Below are 24,351 nucleotides of genomic sequence, written 5' to 3'. Positions count from 1 at the left end.
TCCCGAAGTTTGTGATGTTATCTTGGTAGCCAGGCGTCCCTCCACTAAAACGGTATACGCCTGCAGGTGGAATACATTTGTGGCATGGTGCACAGCCAAGACTGTGGATCCCCTTTCTGCCCCTCTTTCAGAGGTCCTTCGGTTCCTTCTTTCTTTGGCCCAGCAGGGCTTTGCTCTAGGCACTATCAAGGGCTATCTCTCGACCATTTTAGCCTTTATACGGCTTCCAGATCAGCCTTCCCTTTTCAAGTCCCCTGTTGTAAATAGATTCCTAAAAGACATTACTCATCTTTTCCCTCCTGTTCCTTTCATAAAGCCTCAGTGGAACTTGAACCTCGTTCTAACTTATCTGATGTGTGCTCCTTTTGAGCCACTTCACAACTGTCCTCTTCGTCTTCTCACTTTAAAGACTGCTTTCCTGGTGGCCATCATCACTGCCAGAAGAGTGAGTGAGCTCCAGGCTCTTTCTTCTAAGCCTCCATTTCTCTCAGACCATCCGGACAAAGTTGTTCTGCGGACTCGTCCACCTTTACTGCCAAAAGTTGTCACTGCCTTTCACATCGGGCAGACTATCACTTTGCCCACCTTCTTTCCGCCTCTGTATCCCTCAAAAGAGGAAGAGAGGCTCCACCGTCTGGACCCAAAACGTGCACTCTTTCTATCTGAACCGCACACAACAGTTCCGGGTGGATGACCAGCTCTTTGTTGGCTACGTGGGCGCCAAGAAAGGCCGGGCCGTGCACAAGTGGACCATCTCTTGGTGGGCCGTTATGTGCATTAAGGCTTGTTATTCTTTGGCTAAAAAGGATCCTCTGGTGGGGCTATGCACTCATTCTACCAGGGCGACGGCAGCCACTACTGCTTTGGAACGGGGAGTTCCCTTGCATGACATCTGTCAGGCAGCTACATGGGCTTCGCTGCACACGTTTACCAAGCAGTAATGCCTGGACAGGCAAGTCCGGAGAGACTGCTTCTTTGGCCATTCTGTTCTCCAGGACTTTGTGGTATGCTCTTGGTTCGCAGACCCACCACCGGGGTTGGTATTGATGGGGTATCTATTCTAAGGTAAGGAATCTATCACTACGTGTTTCTTTCAGATGCACAGGTTACTTACCTTAGGTAATGATGTATCTGTAAGAAACATTAGTAGTGATAGATTCCTTGCCGCCCCACCCATCCTCCCAGCTCTGCGAACTGATTTCTAGGGTTAAGGTCATCCCTTTCAGGGCCCTAGTATCATGGCACCAGTGGTCACACTCTTGCATGGTTCTGCCTTCCTGGCACAGAAAGTCGTGTACAGAACTGATGTCAGGGCACGTGTAAGTAGCTCCAGTGACGACATCTCGGCGCCAACGACTCATGAAGAGCTGCACAACGGCGCCTACCGACGCGCAGGGGTACTGCTGACGAAAAACTTTCCCGATCCAGTCTGACGCCTGGGGGTAATTCTAAGATCAGGAATCTATCACTACTAATTTTTCTTAGAGATATATCGTTACCGAAGGTAAGTAACTTGTGCATTTCATATATATGGAGAGATACACAACAGCACAATATGAACCTCAAACCTACATTTCATAGAGCAGTGTTGCTTAAACTTCGGGAAAATACCAACCACTAGGTTATATACCCATTTAATACCCCTAACTCCATTGAATTATGAGCTTTATTAGAACAAATTAACAAAATGCTCTAGAAATGTCTTTCCAAAAGATTGATGTTAGGAGGATTTTTGTGCACTACATTAATTCTACTAAATCCATGACAACGTTTTGCCAGATGTTGTATTAGAAAAAGGAGATACTGCTTATAAATCTGTGTGCAGTATTTGTCACGTGCTGTACATAACAATTTTTGACTGTAACAGTAGGTTTGCAGCTTGCGTTGTAAAGCTGAGTCTGGTGGCTTAGTGGACTAATGTGTCCACTATAGAGGCTTGTGCTTAACTTCATAGTCACAGGTTAAAATTCCTGGCGTGTTCACTCAGCCTTTCATCCTCCTGAGGTTCATAAAATGAGTACCATTGAGTTGGATAACAATAAGCATCTGTTATTCTAAGCGAAGATGCCCACAGTAAACTTGTGCTTTAGAAATACGCGTGTTATGGTATGATGATGTGGTGGTTTTGTGTTTTGTTATGTGTTGTTGTTATGCAGTGTGTTATTTTTTATGTTATGTATTGCGTTATGTTTCAGTGTGACCCTCCCACGGTCCAAGCAGAAGCAGAGTTTTAATAAGATTATACAAGTTAGAAGCGCGCAGTCACCTATTCCGCTGGGGAAAAAATCACAAGCCATTCAATCTATGGCAGAAACCGAAACAAAATCTTAAACTAAAACAATTTGCAAAATTGTGAACCCACCACTGGACGGCAGTAGAGGACACAGCATGCAAATCGACTTAACAAAAAGCTTCCAAGCAGTAATATCTGAAACAAACAGGTTAGTGTTAGATGCCTTACCTTAGAATATCCCCAGGCGTCAGACTCGATCCGGAAAGTTTTACAGAGCAGTACCCCTGCGCGTCGGTAGGCGTTGTCTGCGGCTCAGCATCCGTTGTCCGCGTCGTGGTCGGCGGGATGACATCGTCGGAGTACTTAGATGCCGCCCTCGCGCACTGACATTAATTCTGGTTCTACTTTTTTCTACGCCTGGGTATATTCTAAGGTAAGGAATCTAACACTAAATACCTTTTCTTACAGATATATCGTTACCGAAGGTAAGTAACTTTTGCGACATGTAAGTATTATTTTCTTTACTGCTACTTAATTTAATAGAAAGCACGATTCCCATACTTCAAGATGCTAATTTTTAAAGCATATTAAATATCATAAAATATTGAAAATAAGTTATATTTACCCTATTACAGGAGAGGATCCATGCTTAGCACAGCGATTTTTGTATATGCAGCTACATCTCCTGTGAACGGATACTTTGGCGGAAGTCTTTATTCCAAACAGGGAGGTGAGTTTATCTGCTCTACTGATTACTTTTTTTTAAATATTTTTTTTAGTTTCCTGATTTACTATGCATGATATAGTTATGATGTCCTTGTGCACAGTGTTCCTAAGTATTTTCTCCAAAATACGGAGTGGTGAATCCACGTTGTTTGCTTAGCAGGTCACCATGCCGGTCTCGAGTCATTCCTGAATACCCATAGGATTTGACAGATTCTACAAGTTTCTCGTGAAAACCAAGAATTCTTCAGCCCATACCACTTAGTGTAAAGACAGGTGTTTTGAGCCCTGAAGAAGTCTCAGCAAAAGAGACGAAACGCGTTGGCTAGAAAAGAGAAAAAAAGAAAAAATTCATTGTGATTTGGATCATTTGTCTACAAACAATAAAGGATTGAAAATACACGTTGATCCAGCTCGGTCCTGTTCATTTGATACGGATGTTTCCTATTGTCTTAAAGGACATTATTTGTATTTAACAACAACAACTTTGTTGATGGGTGCTGATTCCAAAGTGTATGCTATATATATATATATATATATATATATATATATATATAATTTTTTTTCCATAACGCTCTGCTTAGACGCAGAATGACGGGCGTAGACCTTCTCATGTGCAAGCATTATTTATTGTAGCATGCTAGTCAAGACGCGTTTCAGCCGTCCAAGCGGCCTTCATCACATGATATATGCATTTGTGGCTTCTACTCTTTTCTTCAAAGGTGGTGCGCACATACCAATTCACCGTGTTTTGCATGTGACACGGTTTAGAAGCCCCCGCTTCACAAGTGACACCGGAATCATTGGCAGCGGCAGCTCCGGCTGCTGTATGGGCGTTTCTGTGGTAGCAGATTTCCGGAGTCCACCCTATGACCCCAGGAGAAGGAGAAGCGATGTTTAGGCAATTCCGCCTCACACTGGGCCCGGTGCATGGCCTCTCGGATCCTCGCGGAAAGGATCCCTGGGTGCTTAAGGTTGTTGCGGTGTGGGGACCCGAGGGAGCGTTTTTACTCAGGAATACAGAAACATGGTGGCACGCTCCACTCCTTGACTCACCTGCCTGTTTTTTACCTCCAGTGTGGTGTTTCCCTACCCTACATATCCTTTTCGCTGGAACCTAGCATTCTGGGACGTGTAGTCCGTGGCACTCCCGGGGACTACACGTCCGACATCCCGCTCCGGCTGGAGTGGGAGGGAATGGGTGACAACCTATCAGAACTGAGCAGGACTATTATAGCAGCTCAGGGAAGGGGCCTGTTCATTTTAGCATTACTGGGCACTGAAGAAGGCCTCACGGCCGAAATGCATTTGCCTAATGCACTCATGAGACTAAAACGGCTCCCTGATACTCCCCATTTGTGGCTTCTACTCTTTTCTTCAAAGGAGGTGCGCACACACACACATATATATATATATATATATATATATATATATATATATATATATATATATATATATATATATATATATATATATATATATAATTACCTACTGGCGGTCGCCTGTAGGTAGTTATAGTTAGGATTTTTTTCAATGTTAAATCTCAAAATTCTATTTGGAATAACTTTGGCGCCGGTTGACGAATCTGCCTGAAAATGTCCTCAAAATGGCCTTGTCGACCTCCGGTCCTTCCCTGAAAGTCTGGGGGGGATGCGTCAAGCGGGGGCCGAGATAAAAGGCGGGTCCCAAAACGAGTTTTCCCCATGTTAAGTTCCATAGGGCGGTCGACCTCACTTTTAGCCCGAACGGCTGAATGGATTTCCACCAAACTTGGCAAAATTGTAGGGACTGGTAGCCCGATGTGCCTTTGCCATGTCTCAAGATATGTGTTCCAGTGGATTTTGAGTAATGTATGTTCAAAAAAATATATATATCTATAAGCGCGCCCCGGTACGCGCTCCGGGCGCGCCACGCGACTTGCGCACGGAAAGCTGATTGGCTCGCGGGCGTCGGTAAACATTCCAAACGGTCCGGAGCGGCCGCCATCTTGTGTCTCGGTAGGATCGATACACAAGAGGTGGCCAAAACAAAGGGGGAAAAGACTATTAGGGGGCAGAGTAGGCCCCCCTGACCCCCTAGGTTTCATGTGGGGGCTATAAAAGGGCCCCGCGGGGCAAAAAAACATTAAAAAAAATTCCCGATTTGCGCGGGGGGAGCGCCCGGTACGCGCACCGGGGAGCGCACCGGGGAGAAAAGAGAATGGCAGAGTTTAAAAATGTAAGTCATTTTATATAAATGGGAGGTAGTTCTGAAAAGAACTGTTTTTTTTTTCTTTTTGTTTTATATTTTTTTTATTGTTTTTTTGAATTGTTTTTACTTTTTATGGCTTTTCTGAACAGTTTTATATTTTTTTTGTATTTTCTTGGGGGAGAAACAAAAAACAGGGAATTGTAAATGGCTCAACTGGAGCAAAAAAATTCTGCAAAAAATTAGGGTTTTTTCGGGCACTTATGGTTATTCCAAGCACAGATGATAAGTTTAACACTTTGCTCACCATAGCAAATTAACTTACCACAATATTTGCACATGATTTTAGAATCGTTAAATTTGGGTTGTATGATAGGCATTGTCTCTGTTGCCTCTGAACCCGATGGAGTTGGTTCTTTTGATGTTGAGGGTCTAGATGATGATGGGGGTAGCTTACTGCAGAGGTCCCTTACCTCTGCAGCAGAATAGTTGATTGGGTGCCAACGGATCATGTGCCGAATCATGGTATGATTCCCGAAGGAATATTTTTTGTTAGGGTTCCCCCTGGACAGCTCAGCATCACAAATCAAACAAGTCACCTTCGCAGCGTTGACTTTTTTGAAACCCCTTGGGATTTTGTAGAACTGCCATACAAAGTGCTCTTTTGGTTTGTAAGGTTGATGAACTTCTTGCAGGAACTGCCTTGAGCTTCCCTCCTCTTCCTCCTCCTCCTCCTCTTCTTCTTGACCACCAATGTGATCTTCTGGTGGTCTTTTTGATGGTGGTGGTGGTGGTGGTGGGGCAGATGCTCCAGCTGCTGCTGCTACTGTACCCATTTTTAATTAGAATATATTAGAGACAGATCTCCAAATAGGTCTTCCTCAGTCAAAGGACAAAGTCAGAATAAAGAAAAAAGGAGGGGGCTTTCATCATTTGGAAAAAAAACTGTTCTGGACCAATGAGAAGTGTTATTTTCAAGTCACATGACCAGGGCTTTCATCATTTGGAAACCAAAAGTGTTATTTTCAAGTCACATGAGCAGGGCTTTCATCATTTTGAAACCCAAAGTGTTGTGAACCAATGAAAAGTGTTATTTTCAAGTCACATGAGCAGGGCTTTCATCATTTTGAAACCAAAAGTGTTGTGAACCAATGAAAAGTGTTATTTTCAGGTCACATGACCCGACGTGCTTACGCTACGCGACCCGGGGCGTATGCGCATGCGTACTTCCGGGTGCGCTTACGCTGTGCGTCATATGACGCATCACGCGGCTACGCGATACGTCGCAATGTTGTTTTCGTTCGCGGCAATAGCGCTAACTGGACGCTCACCGGTACGCGCCCCGGGGCGCGCCTTAGCATTGCGCTTACCGGTGAGCGCATCGGTACGCGCCCCGGGAGCGCACCGGGGCAAACAAATAAAAATATATATATATATTTCATACCTATACCTACGGCGGGTAACACCATATTACACTCACGAAGTTACCATCCCCGTAGCGTCATCAACAATATCCCTTTGGGAGAGTTTTTGCGAATCAAACGCAACTGCTCGACCGCAAAGGAGTTTGCGAGTTCCAGGGAACAGTCCAAAACTAGATTCTCTCAAAGAGGCTATGGAAGAGGAATTCTCAAACAAGCAGAAGTGAGAAGCAATTTGGTAGAAAGAAAAGACCTGTTGACTGATAAAGTCAGGCCCTTAGATAACAAGATCAGACTAATTACTGACTTCTCTGAAAAATCTCCAGAAATCTTCAATATAATGCGCAAGAACTGGAAGATTCTTAAATCTGATTCTGCAATCTGGAAGTCATTGTCAGATTATCCTCTGATTACTTACAGAAAGGGGAAGTCTTTCAAAGACCATCTTGTAAATAGCCATTATGAAAAAAGAGAAAAATAACTGTTTCAGGCTTCTTTCCTTGTATGAAGTGCAAGGCCTGTAAGAATTCTCAGAAAGTCAAGGAATACTATATTCCGGGTAGAAAGAGGAAAGGCAGAATAACTAAACTGGTGAACTGTAATTCTGACTACACAGTCTATTGTCTGACATGTCCCTGTGGGAAGAGGTATATAGGGAGTACAGTGAAACAAACTAAACTCAGGGTCCTAGAGCATATGAGGGCCATCTCGTCAAAGGATCCAAACTACCCAGTAGCCCGTCATTTCGAGCAGAAACATGACAGCAATAGCAACCTATTGACCTATTTTATTCTGGACCAACTAGTCAGAACAGAAAGAGGGGGCAACTGGGTAAGGAAACTGAGAACACTAGAATCAAGATTCATTATCCAGTTGCAGACCAAGACCCCGGGAGGGATGAATAATGAAGAAGAGATGTGGACTCACATCTGAACATTCCTCCTGTTTTTCCTTACCTTCTTTCCACAGAATCAGGAATATAGACATGTACATAGTTCCTTCCATACACAGAGTAGTGTGACCCGTCACCACAAATGTTTTTTGTATTATTTCATTAATTTGGTAAATTTTGATGAAGCGCAGTATAAAATTGGATAAAACATGCTCAGTTTCTCATAAACAGAAACGCCCATTCAGGGCTAGACTGTAAACAATGCCAATGCCCATCCAGGGCTAAATTGTTAATAATCCAACTGCGACACCATTTTGGTAACTTGAAATTATGTGAACTGATGTGATTTTCACTAAAAAATTGAGAATGGAAATCACAGACTCAGGTACTTGCGGCATAAATACCATCTAGACCTATGGTTAACAAGTGAGAACAAACATTGGAGAAAATGTGATTTCATGTTTTGATTTTACTTAACAATGAATTAGTTATCGCATTCTTCTTACAATTGTATATATGTAAAATAGTAAATTATCTGTTAAAAGATGGCCGCCGCAATAATAATGAATGAATTACCTTATGTACCGTTTTCTATGTTTACGTTCATGACTGTAGACCACGTGACTGATGATGATCACGGTCTTTGATTTAAATGTAATGTGTAAATAATGTCAGTTTACACTGACGAAGGCGGCAACGCCGAAACGCGTTTGCAAACTGACTGCTGAGGAGGTCTTTGATCAATAAAAGACTTGGCGAACCTACGCCGTATTGGCTTGGAGTGCTCTCATTTCCTAACCCACAGTCTTGGGTTTTGCGTTTTACAAATATATATATATATATATATATATATATATATATATATGCAAGCTAACAGAGGAAGGGTTGGAGCAAAGTACCTGCACCTGTCGTAGTCCGTGACTATGAGTAATATGATGGTGCTTGAGAGACCTAGGAACACAACCCTATATGTTCCTCTCAAGGACAAAAGTCCTAAACAAAACAGCATACACTTTGGAATCAGCACCCATCAACAAAGTTGTTGTTGTTAAATACAAATAATGTCCTTTAAGACAATAGGAAACATCCGTATCAAATGAACAGGACCGAGCTGGATCAACGTGTATTTTCAATCCTTTATTTTTTGTAGACAAATGATCCAAATCACAATGAATTTTTTCTTTTTTTCTCTTTTCTAGCCAACGCGTTTCGTCTCTTTTGCTGAGACTTCTTCAGGGCTCAAAACACCTGTCTTTACACTAAGTGGTATGGGCTGGAGAATTCTTGGTTTTCACGAGAAACTTGTAGAATCTGTCAAATCCTATGGGTATTCAGGAATGACTCGAGACCGGCATGGTGACCTGCTAAGCAAACAACGTGGATTCGGAGTGGTGAATCCACGTTGTTTGCTTAGCAGGTCACCATGCCGGTCTCGAGTCATTCCTGAATACCCATAGGATTTGACAGATTCTACAAGTTTCTCGTGAAAACCAAGAATTCTTCAGCCCATACCACTTAGTGTAAAGACAGGTGTTTTGAGCCCTGAAGAAGTCTCAGCAAAAGAGACGAAACGCGTTGGCTAGAAAAGAGAAAAAAAGAAAAAATTCATTGTGATTTGGATCATTTGTCTACAAACAATAAAGGATTGAAAATACACGTTGATCCAGCTCGGTCCTGTTCATTTGATACGGATGTTTCCTATTGTCTTAAAGGACATTATTTGTATTTAACAACAACAACTTTGTTGATGGGTGCTGATTCCAAAGTGTATGCTATATATATATATATATATATATATATATATATATATATAATTTTTTTTCCATAACGCTCTGCTTAGACGCAGAATGACGGGCGTAGACCTTCTCATGTGCAAGCATTATTTATTGTAGCATGCTAGTCAAGACGCGTTTCAGCCGTCCAAGCGGCCTTCATCACATGATATATGCATTTGTGGCTTCTACTCTTTTCTTCAAAGGTGGTGCGCACATACCAATTCACCGTGTTTTGCATGTGACACGGTTTAGAAGCCCCCGCTTCACAAGTGACACCGGAATCATTGGCAGCGGCAGCTCCGGCTGCTGTATGGGCGTTTCTGTGGTAGCAGATTTCCGGAGTCCACCCTATGACCCCAGGAGAAGGAGAAGCGATGTTTAGGCAATTCCGCCTCACACTGGGCCCGGTGCATGGCCTCTCGGATCCTCGCGGAAAGGATCCCTGGGTGCTTAAGGTTGTTGCGGTGTGGGGACCCGAGGGAGCGTTTTTACTCAGGAATACAGAAACATGGTGGCACGCTCCACTCCTTGACTCACCTGCCTGTTTTTTACCTCCAGTGTGGTGTTTCCCTACCCTACATATCCTTTTCGCTGGAACCTAGCATTCTGGGACGTGTAGTCCGTGGCACTCCCGGGGACTACACGTCCGACATCCCGCTCCGGCTGGAGTGGGAGGGAATGGGTGACAACCTATCAGAACTGAGCAGGACTATTATAGCAGCTCAGGGAAGGGGCCTGTTCATTTTAGCATTACTGGGCACTGAAGAAGGCCTCACGGCCGAAATGCATTTGCCTAATGCACTCATGAGACTAAAACGGCTCCCTGATACTCCCCATTTGTGGCTTCTACTCTTTTCTTCAAAGGAGGTGCGCACACACACACATATATATATATATATATATATATATATATATATATATATATATATATATATATATATATATATATATATATATAATTACCTACTGGCGGTCGCCTGTAGGTAGTTATAGTTAGGATTTTTTTCAATGTTAAATCTCAAAATTCTATTTGGAATAACTTTGGCGCCGGTTGACGAATCTGCCTGAAAATGTCCTCAAAATGGCCTTGTCGACCTCCGGTCCTTCCCTGAAAGTCTGGGGGGGATGCGTCAAGCGGGGGCCGAGATAAAAGGCGGGTCCCAAAACGAGTTTTCCCCATGTTAAGTTCCATAGGGCGGTCGACCTCACTTTTAGCCCGAACGGCTGAATGGATTTCCACCAAACTTGGCAAAATTGTAGGGACTGGTAGCCCGATGTGCCTTTGCCATGTCTCAAGATATGTGTTCCAGTGGATTTTGAGTAATGTATGTTCAAAAAAATATATATATCTATAAGCGCGCCCCGGTACGCGCTCCGGGCGCGCCACGCGACTTGCGCACGGAAAGCTGATTGGCTCGCGGGCGTCGGTAAACATTCCAAACGGTCCGGAGCGGCCGCCATCTTGTGTCTCGGTAGGATCGATACACAAGAGGTGGCCAAAACAAAGGGGGAAAAGACTATTAGGGGGCAGAGTAGGCCCCCCTGACCCCCTAGGTTTCATGTGGGGGCTATAAAAGGGCCCCGCGGGGCAAAAAAACATTAAAAAAAATTCCCGATTTGCGCGGGGGGAGCGCCCGGTACGCGCACCGGGGAGCGCACCGGGGAGAAAAGAGAATGGCAGAGTTTAAAAATGTAAGTCATTTTATATAAATGGGAGGTAGTTCTGAAAAGAACTGTTTTTTTTTTCTTTTTGTTTTATATTTTTTTTATTGTTTTTTTGAATTGTTTTTACTTTTTATGGCTTTTCTGAACAGTTTTATATTTTTTTTGTATTTTCTTGGGGGAGAAACAAAAAACAGGGAATTGTAAATGGCTCAACTGGAGCAAAAAAATTCTGCAAAAAATTAGGGTTTTTTCGGGCACTTATGGTTATTCCAAGCACAGATGATAAGTTTAACACTTTGCTCACCATAGCAAATTAACTTACCACAATATTTGCACATGATTTTAGAATCGTTAAATTTGGGTTGTATGATAGGCATTGTCTCTGTTGCCTCTGAACCCGATGGAGTTGGTTCTTTTGATGTTGAGGGTCTAGATGATGATGGGGGTAGCTTACTGCAGAGGTCCCTTACCTCTGCAGCAGAATAGTTGATTGGGTGCCAACGGATCATGTGCCGAATCATGGTATGATTCCCGAAGGAATATTTTTTGTTAGGGTTCCCCCTGGACAGCTCAGCATCACAAATCAAACAAGTCACCTTCGCAGCGTTGACTTTTTTGAAACCCCTTGGGATTTTGTAGAACTGCCATACAAAGTGCTCTTTTGGTTTGTAAGGTTGATGAACTTCTTGCAGGAACTGCCTTGAGCTTCCCTCCTCTTCCTCCTCCTCCTCCTCTTCTTCTTGACCACCAATGTGATCTTCTGGTGGTCTTTTTGATGGTGGTGGTGGGGCAGATGCTCCAGCTGCTGCTGCTACTGTACCCATTTTTAATTAGAATATATTAGAGACAGATCTCCAAATAGGTCTTCCTCAGTCAAAGGACAAAGTCAGAATAAAGAAAAAAGGAGGGGGCTTTCATCATTTGGAAAAAAAACTGTTCTGGACCAATGAGAAGTGTTATTTTCAAGTCACATGACCAGGGCTTTCATCATTTGGAAACCAAAAGTGTTATTTTCAAGTCACATGAGCAGGGCTTTCATCATTTTGAAACCCAAAGTGTTGTGAACCAATGAAAAGTGTTATTTTCAAGTCACATGAGCAGGGCTTTCATCATTTTGAAACCAAAAGTGTTGTGAACCAATGAAAAGTGTTATTTTCAGGTCACATGACCCGACGTGCTTACGCTACGCGACCCGGGGCGTATGCGCATGCGTACTTCCGGGTGCGCTTACGCTGTGCGTCATATGACGCATCACGCGGCTACGCGATACGTCGCAATGTTGTTTTCGTTCGCGGCAATAGCGCTAACTGGACGCTCACCGGTACGCGCCCCGGGGCGCGCCTTAGCATTGCGCTTACCGGTGAGCGCATCGGTACGCGCCCCGGGAGCGCACCGGGGCAAACAAATAAAAATATATATATATATTTCATACCTATAGAGATTGAAAATTTGAAATTCACTGAAAAAAAAATAGGGTTGAGGCCCTATATGTAGTTAGAAATTAGCATTTAAAAAACCTTTGAAATTCACTGAAAAAACCAAAGGTGTCACACCAGTTATAGTTACCTGGAAATTTTACTGACATAAAACCATGAGTGATGTCACTGACCATGTCATGAGTGATGTAATATGTGATGTCATCAGCAGTGCATTACATGCGCAAGTTATAGTGAGTCCAACTAAATATAACGTGGGAATTTCAATGGTTTTATGTCAGTAAAATTTCCAGGTAACTATAACTGGTGTGAAACCTCTGGATATATATATATATATATATATATATATATATATATATATATATATATATATATATATATATATATATATATATATATATATATATATATATATATAATCAAAAGCTCCTCCTCAGCTCGCTCTGCGCTCGCAGACACTGCCTCCACGCCAGCAGAAATGAGGAACGGACCAACGAAGTCAGCAAAAAGGTGTTTTTATTTTTCCAACAGAACCAGCGACGCGTTTCGAGCGAAAAGCCCTTGTTCACGCTATATATATATCCCAGAAAAACAAACACTCAAAGGTTAAGCAATGCTGTGGGACCTTGTCTTTGCCATATACACAAACCGGGAGAACCAGGAGGCCCAAGAGACACTTGAACTGCCTTTAATGAATAGTAGCAAGGTAGTCCTGCAAAGAAACAAACAAGCATTGTTAACCCAAAGGCTGCATTGGAACTTTGTAAGCAAATGCAGTACATGAAAAATAGGCACCGTGCCTTTGAAGCAGCCATGACCCCTAGCTTCCCATCATGCCTCAGTGGTGACAGTTAGGTCAGTTGTTCTTTCCGGCCCCTTCAGTCAGCACCCTGATTACTCAGCTACACAGATGTTTTTGACTTTTTTGTCAGAGAAGATCTAAATGTTTCCTGGAACTTCCTTTTGTTCAACATACATCTGTTAGGCAGTTACTTCATTCCAAGCAGTGCGGCTGTTTGTTCACTCAGAGATGCCTTCTCTCTATTTGATCCTTGCCCTTCCTGTGGCAAAAAGAAGGCTAAAACACATTCCCATTCTGTTTGTTTTCTATGCCTTCCTGAGTCTCATTCTCCTGATTCCTGCCAACATTTGTCAAGACGCACTCTCAAGCAGAGAGAAAGGATTAGTCTTCATGGTCTCTGAGAAATAGAAATCCACCACCTCCAGGGCCAGGTCTCCTGTGAGACGCAAGAAGAAAAGGCGCAGGTCGACCTCCAGAAGTAAAGTCCTGGTCTGTTCTTATTTGGCATCTGGTTCAGCGTCCAATGCCTCCACCTGCGAAGAAAACGACTACGACAACCCCTCCGATGGCGGCATCTCCGCCAAGAGCATCGGCGCATCGAAAACTTTGAAGCACATCACGATCATCGAATCCTCCGCGACCATCAAACCGGCGACAGTCGGAGTTGAGGAGTCGTTCTCTGTTGGTGCTGGTTCATTGGCCAATGTTGTCACCGTTGTTACTGCGTTCAATGTCGAGGCGCAGACCTCCGTTGCAGTCAACCAGGCGGCGGTCCACTTCGAGGCCTAAGTTAAATACGACGTCAAGAAGGGCTCAACGTCGAAGTAGACTCCTCCGTTGCAGCGACGGTGACAACGTCAAGGCCTAGGTCTAGGTCGACTGTGTCCAGAGGAGGTTCGTTGTCAAGAATATGCTCCCCATCACCTTCTCGTATGATTTCGAGCCTCAGTACTCCGTTGGGTAATCCTCTCCCAATGTCAAAACACCAGTCTCCATCTACGGGGCATCGGTCTACGTCGAAACAGAAGACTGCTCCACGATCTCTGATGTCGAGGCCAAGAACTCAGTCGGTGGACTCTCAAATCTTGGTAATGTAATGTATAGGCATTTATATAGCGCACTACTTACCCGGAGGGTCCCAAGGCGCTTCGACCGCTGCGAAACCCTTCCTGGCTTCCCTGAGAGATGGTCCCTTAATGGGTATCTCCAGGGTGAGACCAGGCATCCCCGGCGGTCTGGTGGGGCCGTTAGTGAAGATGAGGCAAGCTAATGCCCAGAGTTGCCGAGTGTGATCGCTGATCAGAGTGGGCACCGAGGCGAGAGAATTATCGAGTCCGCTGTCCCTGGTCCAGAAACCTGCAGCGCCGGGAATCGAACCCTGGTCCCGGGCCGTCCTCTGCTCTCGGGTCTGCCGCCTCTAACCAGCGCATAGCTGCTCGACGTCGAGACACTCAGCGATCAATGTTAACATATCGACTGACCTAGATGAGACACCGCTCTGCATCAAAGTGCCTCTCTGAGCCTTCAGTGTTGGGGGCAGGATATAATCAGGTTATCTCAACGTTGAAGTATCTCTTCTCCATCTCCAGAACGGCGATTGCAAAAGTTCCCTCTGCAGACCACTGCTCCTCCTGCACAACGGGAAGAAGAGCTTAGATCTCCTTCCGTTCATCTTTCCCCAGGTGGCTCCTTCCAGTACACCACTGGCAGAAAATGACAGCTACTCAGATCCAACAGCCTCTGGACTATTCTAGCGCAGCAGCTTTATTAGGCCGCTATGACAGAGCCTTATGGGACTCCTTGGAAAGTTCAAGGAAAAGCTTCCTAAAGAAGATCAGAAGGATTTCGAGGAGGTCATCACAGAGGGATCCCATAGGGCCAACCAGATGATTAGCACAGCAGCGGATGGTGCTACTCTGTCGGCACATTCGTAGGCGCATGGGATTTGCACTAGGAGGTCTGCCTGGTTAAGACTGACCGCTCTTAAACCAGATGCACAACAGAGGATTCTTAAACTTCCTTTTTCTGGCTCCTCCCTGTTCGTCGCCCACACCGATGAGGAGATGGCTAGGATGAATACTGAACTAGACACCCTCAAGGCGTAGGGATTAGAAAAGCAGAAAGAATTCAAATGGAGATACAGACCCAACCAGCGCAAGGGCTGCCAACAGAGGGTTCAAACCCCTCAATGGTCACAACGCAAAAACCAAAGAAAATCACAGTTCCAAGGCCGTAAGTCTAACAGAGGTAGAGGAGGTCACCAGCAGCAATCCTCTAACACGGCCAGATCAGCAGGGAAGCAATGAGCAGTAGTTTCCGCTGGCGCCGTTGCCCACTCCAGTGGGAGGAAGTGTATCACATCATCTGAAAGAGTGGTGCAACATAACAAAAGATCGTTGGGTGCTCAGTATACTGCGCAATGAATACACACTACGTTTTCGTGTGCCTCCAAAGGACATTTCTCCGAAAAGATCTCGTCCTCACCAACTAGCGCTACTTTGGCAGGAGGTGATAACCCTTCTACGAAAAAAGGCCATAAAAGAGGTTCCTCCCGCTCTGCGAGGGAAGGGAGTTTGTTCCAGATACTTTCTTGTGCCAAAATGAGATTAGGAGCACAAATTCAGACTATCCTGGACCTTCGACTGCTGAACAAGCTCATCTTGAAAGAAAAGTTTTGCATGTTGGCGCTTCATCAAATATGTCCACATCTGCAAGCAGGAGATTGGATGTGTTCGATGGACCTCCAAGACGCGTACTTCCACATAACTATCGTGCCACGTCATCGCAAATACCTACGATTCGTAGTCTGCAGCAAGCATCATCAATTCAAGGTCTTGCCCTTCAGGCTGAAATCTGCCCCACGAGTCTTTTCCAAGTGCATGGCAGTGGTGGTGGCGGCGGCTCTGCACAGAAGGGATCTGTTTCTTTACCCTTACTTGGACGATTGGCTCCTGAAAGGGCCATCTCCTCGGAAAGTAAGGAACGATTTTCAAGTTTGCCTGATGCTGCTCCGCAGGCTGGGTCCTCATGTGAACATGGAAAAATCAGTTCACCGACCTACCCAGACAATCCATTATTTGGGCTCCACTCTGGATTCAAGCATAGGAAGAGTGTTTCCTTCGGAGGAGAGACTTTCTTCGATGCAACAGAAGTGCAAGACTCTTCTCCAGACAGATCACCCAAAGGTCCGGCAAGTGGCATCTCTGCTAGGATCAATGGCCTCTTGCATATTTCTCATTCCCAACGCCAGACTGAGAATGAGGCCTTTGCAGCAGGACCTGGAGGACAAGTGGAACCAAGCATCGGGTCACTGGGAGGACTGTATTGTGCTCTCTCAAGCAGCGAAATCCTCCATTCTATGGTGGACTCGACCAAAGAACCTCTTGATGGGAGTCCCCTTCCATCAACCAGTTCCGGCACAATCCTTTATAGCGGACGCATCTCTTCAAGGATGGGGGGCACACATGGATTGCCTGCAGATGCAGGGACAGTGGTCCATCAAGGATCAGTCCTATCATATAAACATGTTAGAGCTGCGAGCGGTCCACCTAGCTCTGAAAGCTTTTCATCCCTCAATCAAGGCCAACTCGATTCTTATCCAAACAGACAACACGACCACCATGTATTACCTCAACAAACAGGGTGGTACGCATTCACGACCGCTCTCCCTGGAAGCTCAAGCGATTTGGCAATGGCTCCTGGCCCGCTGCCTCTCCATCACAGCAGTGCTTCTACCAGGGGAGCAGACGCACTCAGTCGCCACTTCGAAGATCAGCCAGACTGGGTGCTAAAACGACGAGGTGGTGGCGGATATTTTCCATCAGGGGGTCAACCTTCCATAGATTTGTTTGCAGACGACCAAAACAAAAAATGCCACGCCTTCGCATCCAGGTTCCACCGTCCAGGACAAGGGGGAATGCGCTTTTTATGAATTTGTCCGGAATATTTGCGTACGCCTGCCTATGATCCCGATGGTGGTGTCCGAGCTCATACGATCCAGCATGACGATGATCTTGATAGCTCTGGATTTGCCGCGTCAGTGGTGGTACTCAGACCTGTTGCAGTTGTCTGTACTCCCCCACAAGAGGCTACCTTACAGACCGGACCTGTTGACCAAGATGGACAGGAAGATTCTCCATCCCAGCCTTCCCTCACTGAACTTGGCAGCATGGCTCCTGAGGCCCTGCAATATGGACACTTGAATTTACCGCAGGACCGTATGCACATCCTGAAAGAGGCAAAGAGACCTTCCACGAGGGCATTGCACTCTTTTAAGTGGAAGAAATTCTACTTGTGGTGTACACGTAATCATTTTAATCCTACAACGGGGCAGGAAGAGGTAATTCTTCCTTACCTCCTTGAATTAGCCAAAGCAGGTTTGAAGTATCCCTCAGAGTGCACTTGGCGGCCATTAAGGCCTACTGAAAGTCTCCCAACCAGACTTCCTTTTTTCAACTGCAGGTGGTTAAGGATTTCCTACAGGGGTAGAAGAAGGTGTGTTCGAGGCATGTGGGCTGCTGAATTCATATCTGTGCATAGATCGCCTCCTAGTGTTGGTTCCGGATGATTGCACATTGTTGTCCTGGAAGAGTCTTCGAAGTATCACGAGATAGGTGGCTTCTCCCCTGGACTACAGTGCGCATGGGCATCCTCTCCATCCTCAGATTGTTTTTTTCCGCCATTGGGTTCGGATGTATATTTGTTAACTCAAGGTCTGAATTGATAAAAAACTTTATATTTGGCCAAAAGGCCTTTAGTTATCGTCGGTATTGTCTTTGCGATCGGTACCCAGTACTTTTTCAGCTCTATCCTCGAGCCGGACGTCAAGAAGAGCCGCGTGGCTTTTCAGCACTAAAGGCCTGGTCGACGCCCGATGCCTTATCGACGATCCATTATAGAACGGAGCCCTTTCAAGAGATGTCCCGTTTGCTACTCCAAGTATCCTCACATCGATGTCCACCCGGTGTGCAACAAATGCCTGTCTCCGTATCACGATGAAGCCAGCTGTATGGCTTGTTCTCGGTTCCACTCCAAGAAGACGATTCGCCTTCGACGCGCAGCGTGAAAGGAGGCCCAGCAGACGGCACCTGACCCAGTGAACATCTTCGATGCCGAGGAAGATGAGGGAGTCGAGCAGGAAGTTCAAGAGAACCTGTCTGATTCTGCATCGGAGATCGACTCCAGTTACGACGCAGATGAGGAAATGTTCGATAATGAAGATGTCGTCAACAAGGTAGGAGACGACGATGAGGTCCTTTGGGGCCGTAGAAGATAGCTCCAGCGAGGAGCTAGGCCCAACCGTTGGTACGGGGGCCGAGACTAAAACACTCTATAAGGCTCAGGTCGAGGGATCGCCACATGGCCTTCCCCGAGATCAAACGCATAGTTTTACAGCCTCGCCTCAAGGCCAGGCTAAGGACATTTCCAACGAGCCATCGGTTGAACGATCGAAATCGAAACCAAAAGCATCGGTGTCTACAAAACCGAAAGCACCGGAAGCAAAATCGAAACCGAAAGTACGCATTACTATGGTCGGATCGAAGGCTTCTGAACCATCGGCACCGACGAAACAGAAGAGTGTTATCGACCCGGGGAGGTCGCTAAAGGGTGTCAAGCCGAAGGCCGGGGCACCGAAGAAAATGGTCAAGGACCTCGACCCGAAGAAGTCGGCGCCGAAGGACGTAGACACAAACAAGGGACTCGAAACTCAGAACGTTCTCGATCCTAAACGTTGACTCGACAAGGCTAAGTAGTATACAAGGGGGTTACCCAACAGAGTCACTGGGACCTGGGTTAAGTAAGTATTAAGAGGAAGGGGTCCCAGTGTGAACAGGGAGCATATAAAACACGTTTTAACATGAATTAATCAAAAACAATCGTTGGGATCCACAGAGTTTTATTCACCATGGGATCAAGTGTAATTAATACACATATTGTAGCAAACGATCAACTGTATTAAAGGTCATACAGTGCCCCAGGAAGGAGAAGGGGAGTGATGGTGTGAAGGTAGGGAAGTGATGGGATAATGTGACTGTAAAATCAGCAATTCGAAACATTTTTCATGCAATAACCAGTATCTCAACAACTGCCATGACAAAATGGCGACATTATTTAGATGGAGGCATACAACACAATGTACAAAATGTATACAAATATTCGCTTGTGTGGTTGCCGGTGCTAGAAAGACCGTCGACGTTTCGACCCTCTAAGAATGCAGGAAGAATTAGCCTTGCTGCGGGGTCTTCATCAGGACCAAGGAAGGGGCAGAGGACCTAATGATACAAGTATAAGGGACTAACGTTAGAGGTGTATTGAATAAACCCCTAATTATCACATAGGTAGTAGCGAATATCGAGCGGAAGCATCAATTGAAATGAGAAATGCAGACAAATCAAAAATATTATTATCACAATCAGCTCTTAAGATAAGGGTTCCAGTGTGGAAAGAGGTTAAGGTGCCTGCATGTATGAACTAGCAGGGCAAACGGCAAGATCCTAGGTAGTAGCGAGCGAGAAATAACAATCTCATCAAATAAATTAATGGTGGTTAGATTCAAGTCAAAAATAATAATGTCACAACTCAGCGTGGTTCACATTACATGTGGTCCAAAGTAGACAGAGGTCAGAGTGCCTGTATGAATAAGCTAGCAAGAATGGGCGGTGGACTACCAATTACTGAGCCAGGTATTAGGAGGTAAGGACAAACATACGTTACCAAATTGGGTCGTGTGAGCCAAGAGTAAATCTGAAAACGTAGCGATTAGATCAGCCGGGATCGAGGGAGTGACTAGAAACATTAAATAAATTAAATTAAAACGACGTACCAAAGGGTCAGAAAATGTCCGCTTGGTCTTTGGGTGATATGAAGCAGTTGCGGTTTCTAAAACTGCACCTATAATAAGCAAGCCTTGATTAACACGAACCGTTATAGAGTAAATGACAGTCAATCAACAATGGATTTGGATTCCAGGAGAAATGCTTACCGAAAAGCGGCGAAGCACGAGTGGCTGGTATTTAGTCGATTGGAGTGGCGGTAACATCCATCTTCCATCTAGTGATTTAATGATTGAACAAAGGGAGATCAGGGACGCCGCCGAGTACCAGTAAGTTAAACAGCGCTAGGGGCGGAGGAGACATGTACTCACTTGTCGGTATTCGGTCAAAGTGCTCCGTTGCAGGGCAGCCGATAGGCGCGGCATTTCCTGGTGTGGTAAAATAACCATGGAAACGGATCACGTGGTGATCCATATTGTAATAGAACAGGAAAACAGACTCATTTGAAGTCGGGCAGGCAGTTCTAACAAATTGTGAAAGGGATTGTGGACGTCCAGGTTGACCACTATATGTACATTTTCACGATAATAAACTGAAATAGTAACTAAGTTTGGGAGAAAGGTAAAAATACATCAAGTAATTGTGAATACCGGGCGTACCTCTCCAACATGAGGGTAGAGCCCTGCAGTAAAGTTTACAATGGTTAGGATGCCAGGTTGACCACTATATGTACATTACACGATAATAAACTGAAATAGTAACTAAGTTTGGAAGAAAGGTAAAAATACATCAAGTAATTGTGAATACCGGGCGTACCTCTCCAACATGAGGGTAGAGCCCTGCAGTAAAGCTTACAATGGTTAGGATGCTAGGTCATGCGGTAAAGCCAATGTACACACTTGAAGAATGACGTTCTGAATAACTGAGAAGTAAATAACACTTCTGAAGATTATTTAGCGATGACAGCCCACACAGGCTGAAATACTAAAGATAATCGTTAAATTCATTGGACTTATTCGGAATGACAGATCAGGTAATACATATCAATTCAGATACATAAAAGGTCACGTACCTCTCCAGACATGAGGGTAAGGCCACCTTAATAGGACCAATGAGTAATGTAGTCAGGTGTGATAGAGAAAGCCACAACCTACAAAGACAGATATTAAGATAACTCATTACTGAGAAAGAATATGAGTATAGCATACACAGATTGATCGATCATGTCAATGTGGCCAATTGGGTGAAAGAGCTGTCAGATTCATTGAGGCCAGTTTCAACCGAGTTGAAGAAATATATCCATTTCAACTCACGGATGTTCAGGATATCAGAGATATTACCACCTCGTGGTCCTAGTGAGGTTTTTTCTATGACCAACCATTGTAGGCTTTCTGGGGGATGAGCATTAAGCTTAAAATGTTCTACAAGAGGTGCGCCTGGAACATCACATCGAATTCGACTCATGTGTTGGAGGATACGAGCCTTAATTTTTTGTTGAGTCTGTCCGATATAGATCTTATGGCATGGGCATACAATCGCATAGATAAGATTATTGGAGTTGCAATTACTGAAGGCTTTTAGTTTGACAGTTAAATGAAGATGCACAAATTCTTTCGTTTGGATGGTTAGGTCACAAGCCTTACAATGGCCACATTTGAAATGACCTGTAACTGGTGGTAGATTCCACAGAGTATTGATAGTGGGTTGGCTGTTGGGAGGTAAAAACGAGCACACAACCAAGTCTTTTATGCTCTTGGCCTTCTTGAAGGCATGGAGTGGAGTCGCAGATTGATTAATCTCATCGGACACCAGGTGCCAATGTTTGTTCCTTCCTGGGGCACTGTATGACCTTTAATACAGTTGATTGTTTGCTACAATATGTGTATTAATTACACTTGATCCCATGGTGAATAAAACTCTGTGGATCCCAACGATTGTTTTTGATTAATTCATGTTAAAACGTGTTTTATGCTCCCTGTTCACACTGGGACCCCTTCCTCTTAATATATATATATCGACAAGGCTAAGAGCAGTAAAGACCTCAAGTCCACGACTAGCAGTGGCTCTAAAGACCCCGTCGAGTCAACACAGCCATCCGCCTCTTTTTCGAAGCAGGTGTCGGACTCGCTGCAACGCATTAAAGAGAAGGCTATTGCTGTCGGACCGAAGGCCATTCCACTCCCGAAGCCAGTCAGTAAACCTCCGAAGTCGTCGGCACCGATTAAGTTCACACTGCCGCCGACAGTGGTACCTAAGGCGTTCGCCTCTAAGACGGGCGTCGAAGCGGCCAAAAAGGTGTCCATGGGGCCAAGCCTAAAACTATGGAAGGGCCCACCAAGCATCGACAGACTCCGTAAGAAGATCAGTTGAGGCAATTCATCGACTCTGAGACTGGTAGACTTTCCATTTTCAAGCGAAAGATCGCCCCAGAACAGCCTATGGAGTCATATAAAATTCCATTGAAGAAAAAGAGGGATTCTGCTACGTCACCTCTTCTTTGTGAACCTCTACAACCATATGGACAAGACCCTGCTCCTGTTTCACCCACACATTCAGATGTGGATGTAGGGGATGGTGACAATGAGGATTACAGTTATCCTGTAGACACTGATCCAGAAGATCACACTGAACCCTGGACAGGCGCTGTTGACACAGGGGATCCACAAACTGCCCCGGACAGTCATGTCTATGCTATTAAAACCTCACCGACAGAAGACACGGCTGCGTTTAATGCACTTATTGAGAGGGCAGCAAAAAATCCTGATGTCCAGCTCCATGCTGACCCTATTGAATAGGACTGTTTGTTTGACACCTTCTCAACCTCCGAGAGAACTGTCAAGACTCTACCCATGCTAAAAGGTGTCCTGAAACACGCTGGAGACATCTTTAAGGAGACCGCAAGGGTAGTAAACTCCAGAATTGAAAAAAAATACAAACCAGCTCCTGTGGACCCTACGTATATCAAGGGACAGTTGCCGTTGGACTCTCTGGTTGTTTCCAATGCTCGTTAAAGAGCGAACTCGCAAACAACGGGTGATGCTCCTCCCCTGACAAGGAATCTAAAGTGCTAGAAGCATCAGGAGAAAGGGTGGCAGCTCAAGCGGCCAATGTCTGGCGAATCTCCAACACACAGGCACTCTTAGCCAGATATGACAGGGCTCATTATGATGCACTCGAAACCCTGTTACAACACTTGCCAGATGAGTATAAGGAGGCAGCAGAGATGCTAATACAAGAAGGGAAACTTATATCGAACGCATCTATTAAGTGTGCACTAGATGCAGCAGACACTGCAGCCAGGACGATTAATACAAGTGTTATGTTACGAAGACACGCCTGGCTGAGAATCTCCGGCTTCAAGCCTGAGACACAAACCACCATACTCAATCAGCCTGTTAACCCGGATTACTTATTTGGCCCAGAAGTGGACACCACCTTAGAAAAAATTAGGAAGGAAACAGAGACTGCAAAGTCTATGGGGGCTCTACAGTCGCAGCAGTTCAGGGGTGGTTCTTTTCATCGCTCCAACAATAGAGGAGCTTCCAGAGGCCAGGTGTCCCAGCAGGCACAATACAGTAAAGGAGGCCCGCAGACCACCTACAACAAGAACAATAGCGGTGGCTATCGTGGAAACAGCACCAAGGGCAGAGGTCGTGGAAACAACAACTCTCGATCCTCCGCCACTAACAAACAGTGACGTCTTGTCACTGCCCCCGACCATATCACACCGGTCGGGGGGAGACTACAACAGTTCCTGCCGGTCTGGAAATCCATCACTACAGACAGGTGGGTGAGGCAGCTTATCCAGTACGGTTATTGTCTGGAGTTAACATCCACTCCACCCAACATACCCCCAAGGCACCCTCCTATGTCCGCAGAGCATTTACAGTTATTGTAGCAAGAAGTAGTCAGCATGCTGCAAAAAGGAGCCATAGAGCTTGTGCCTGCGGAACAAAGAGGTACAGGGGTGTACTCGCTGTACTTCTTGATCCCAAAAAAGGACGGGTCCCTCAGACCCATACTGTACCTCAGGCCCCTAAACCAGTACATCCGATCAGAACACTTTCACATGCTCACATTACAGCAGGTTTTACCGTTACTCAGTCAGGGAGATTTCCTCGCAACACTAGATCTGAAGGATGCATATTTCCATATACCACTACACCCGTCACACAGAAAATATCTCAGATTTACCATTCAGGATCAGCATTATCAGTTCAAGGTCCTCCCTTTCTGAGTGACGACAGCACCCAGGGTGTTAACCAAGTGCCTAGCGACAGTGGCTGCACACCTACGGAGACAGAACGTTCACGTCTACCCTTATCTGGACGACTGGCTTATCCAAGCAAAGTCGGCCCAGCAATGTGCCACCCACATGTCCCACACCATTCACCTTCTTCACGATCTGGGGTTTTCACTGAATTATCCAAAGTCCCACCTTCAG

The 24,351-nt window shown here is 45.3% G+C and overlaps 1 protein-coding gene across 1 annotated transcript in view; it reads left to right on the top strand.

Annotated features, from left to right (window-relative positions):
* TM9SF3 (transmembrane 9 superfamily member 3) overlaps positions 1-24,351 on the top strand; it is a 284,713-nt gene that overhangs the window by 165,465 nt on the left and 94,897 nt on the right. Inside the window, exon 8 of the mRNA XM_086922322.1 lies at positions 2,869-2,963. Within this exon, the coding sequence (XP_086778448.1) occupies positions 2,869-2,963 (95 nt within the window). The remainder of the gene's footprint in view (positions 1-2,868; positions 2,964-24,351) is intronic.

This window comes from Lissotriton vulgaris, chromosome 5 (assembly GCF_964263255.1).
Source record: "Lissotriton vulgaris chromosome 5, aLisVul1.2, whole genome shotgun sequence".
NCBI lineage: Eukaryota > Metazoa > Chordata > Amphibia > Caudata > Salamandridae > Lissotriton > Lissotriton vulgaris.
The sequence above is the reverse complement of the archived record's forward strand: the minus strand, read 5'-3'. Positions and strand labels throughout refer to the sequence as shown.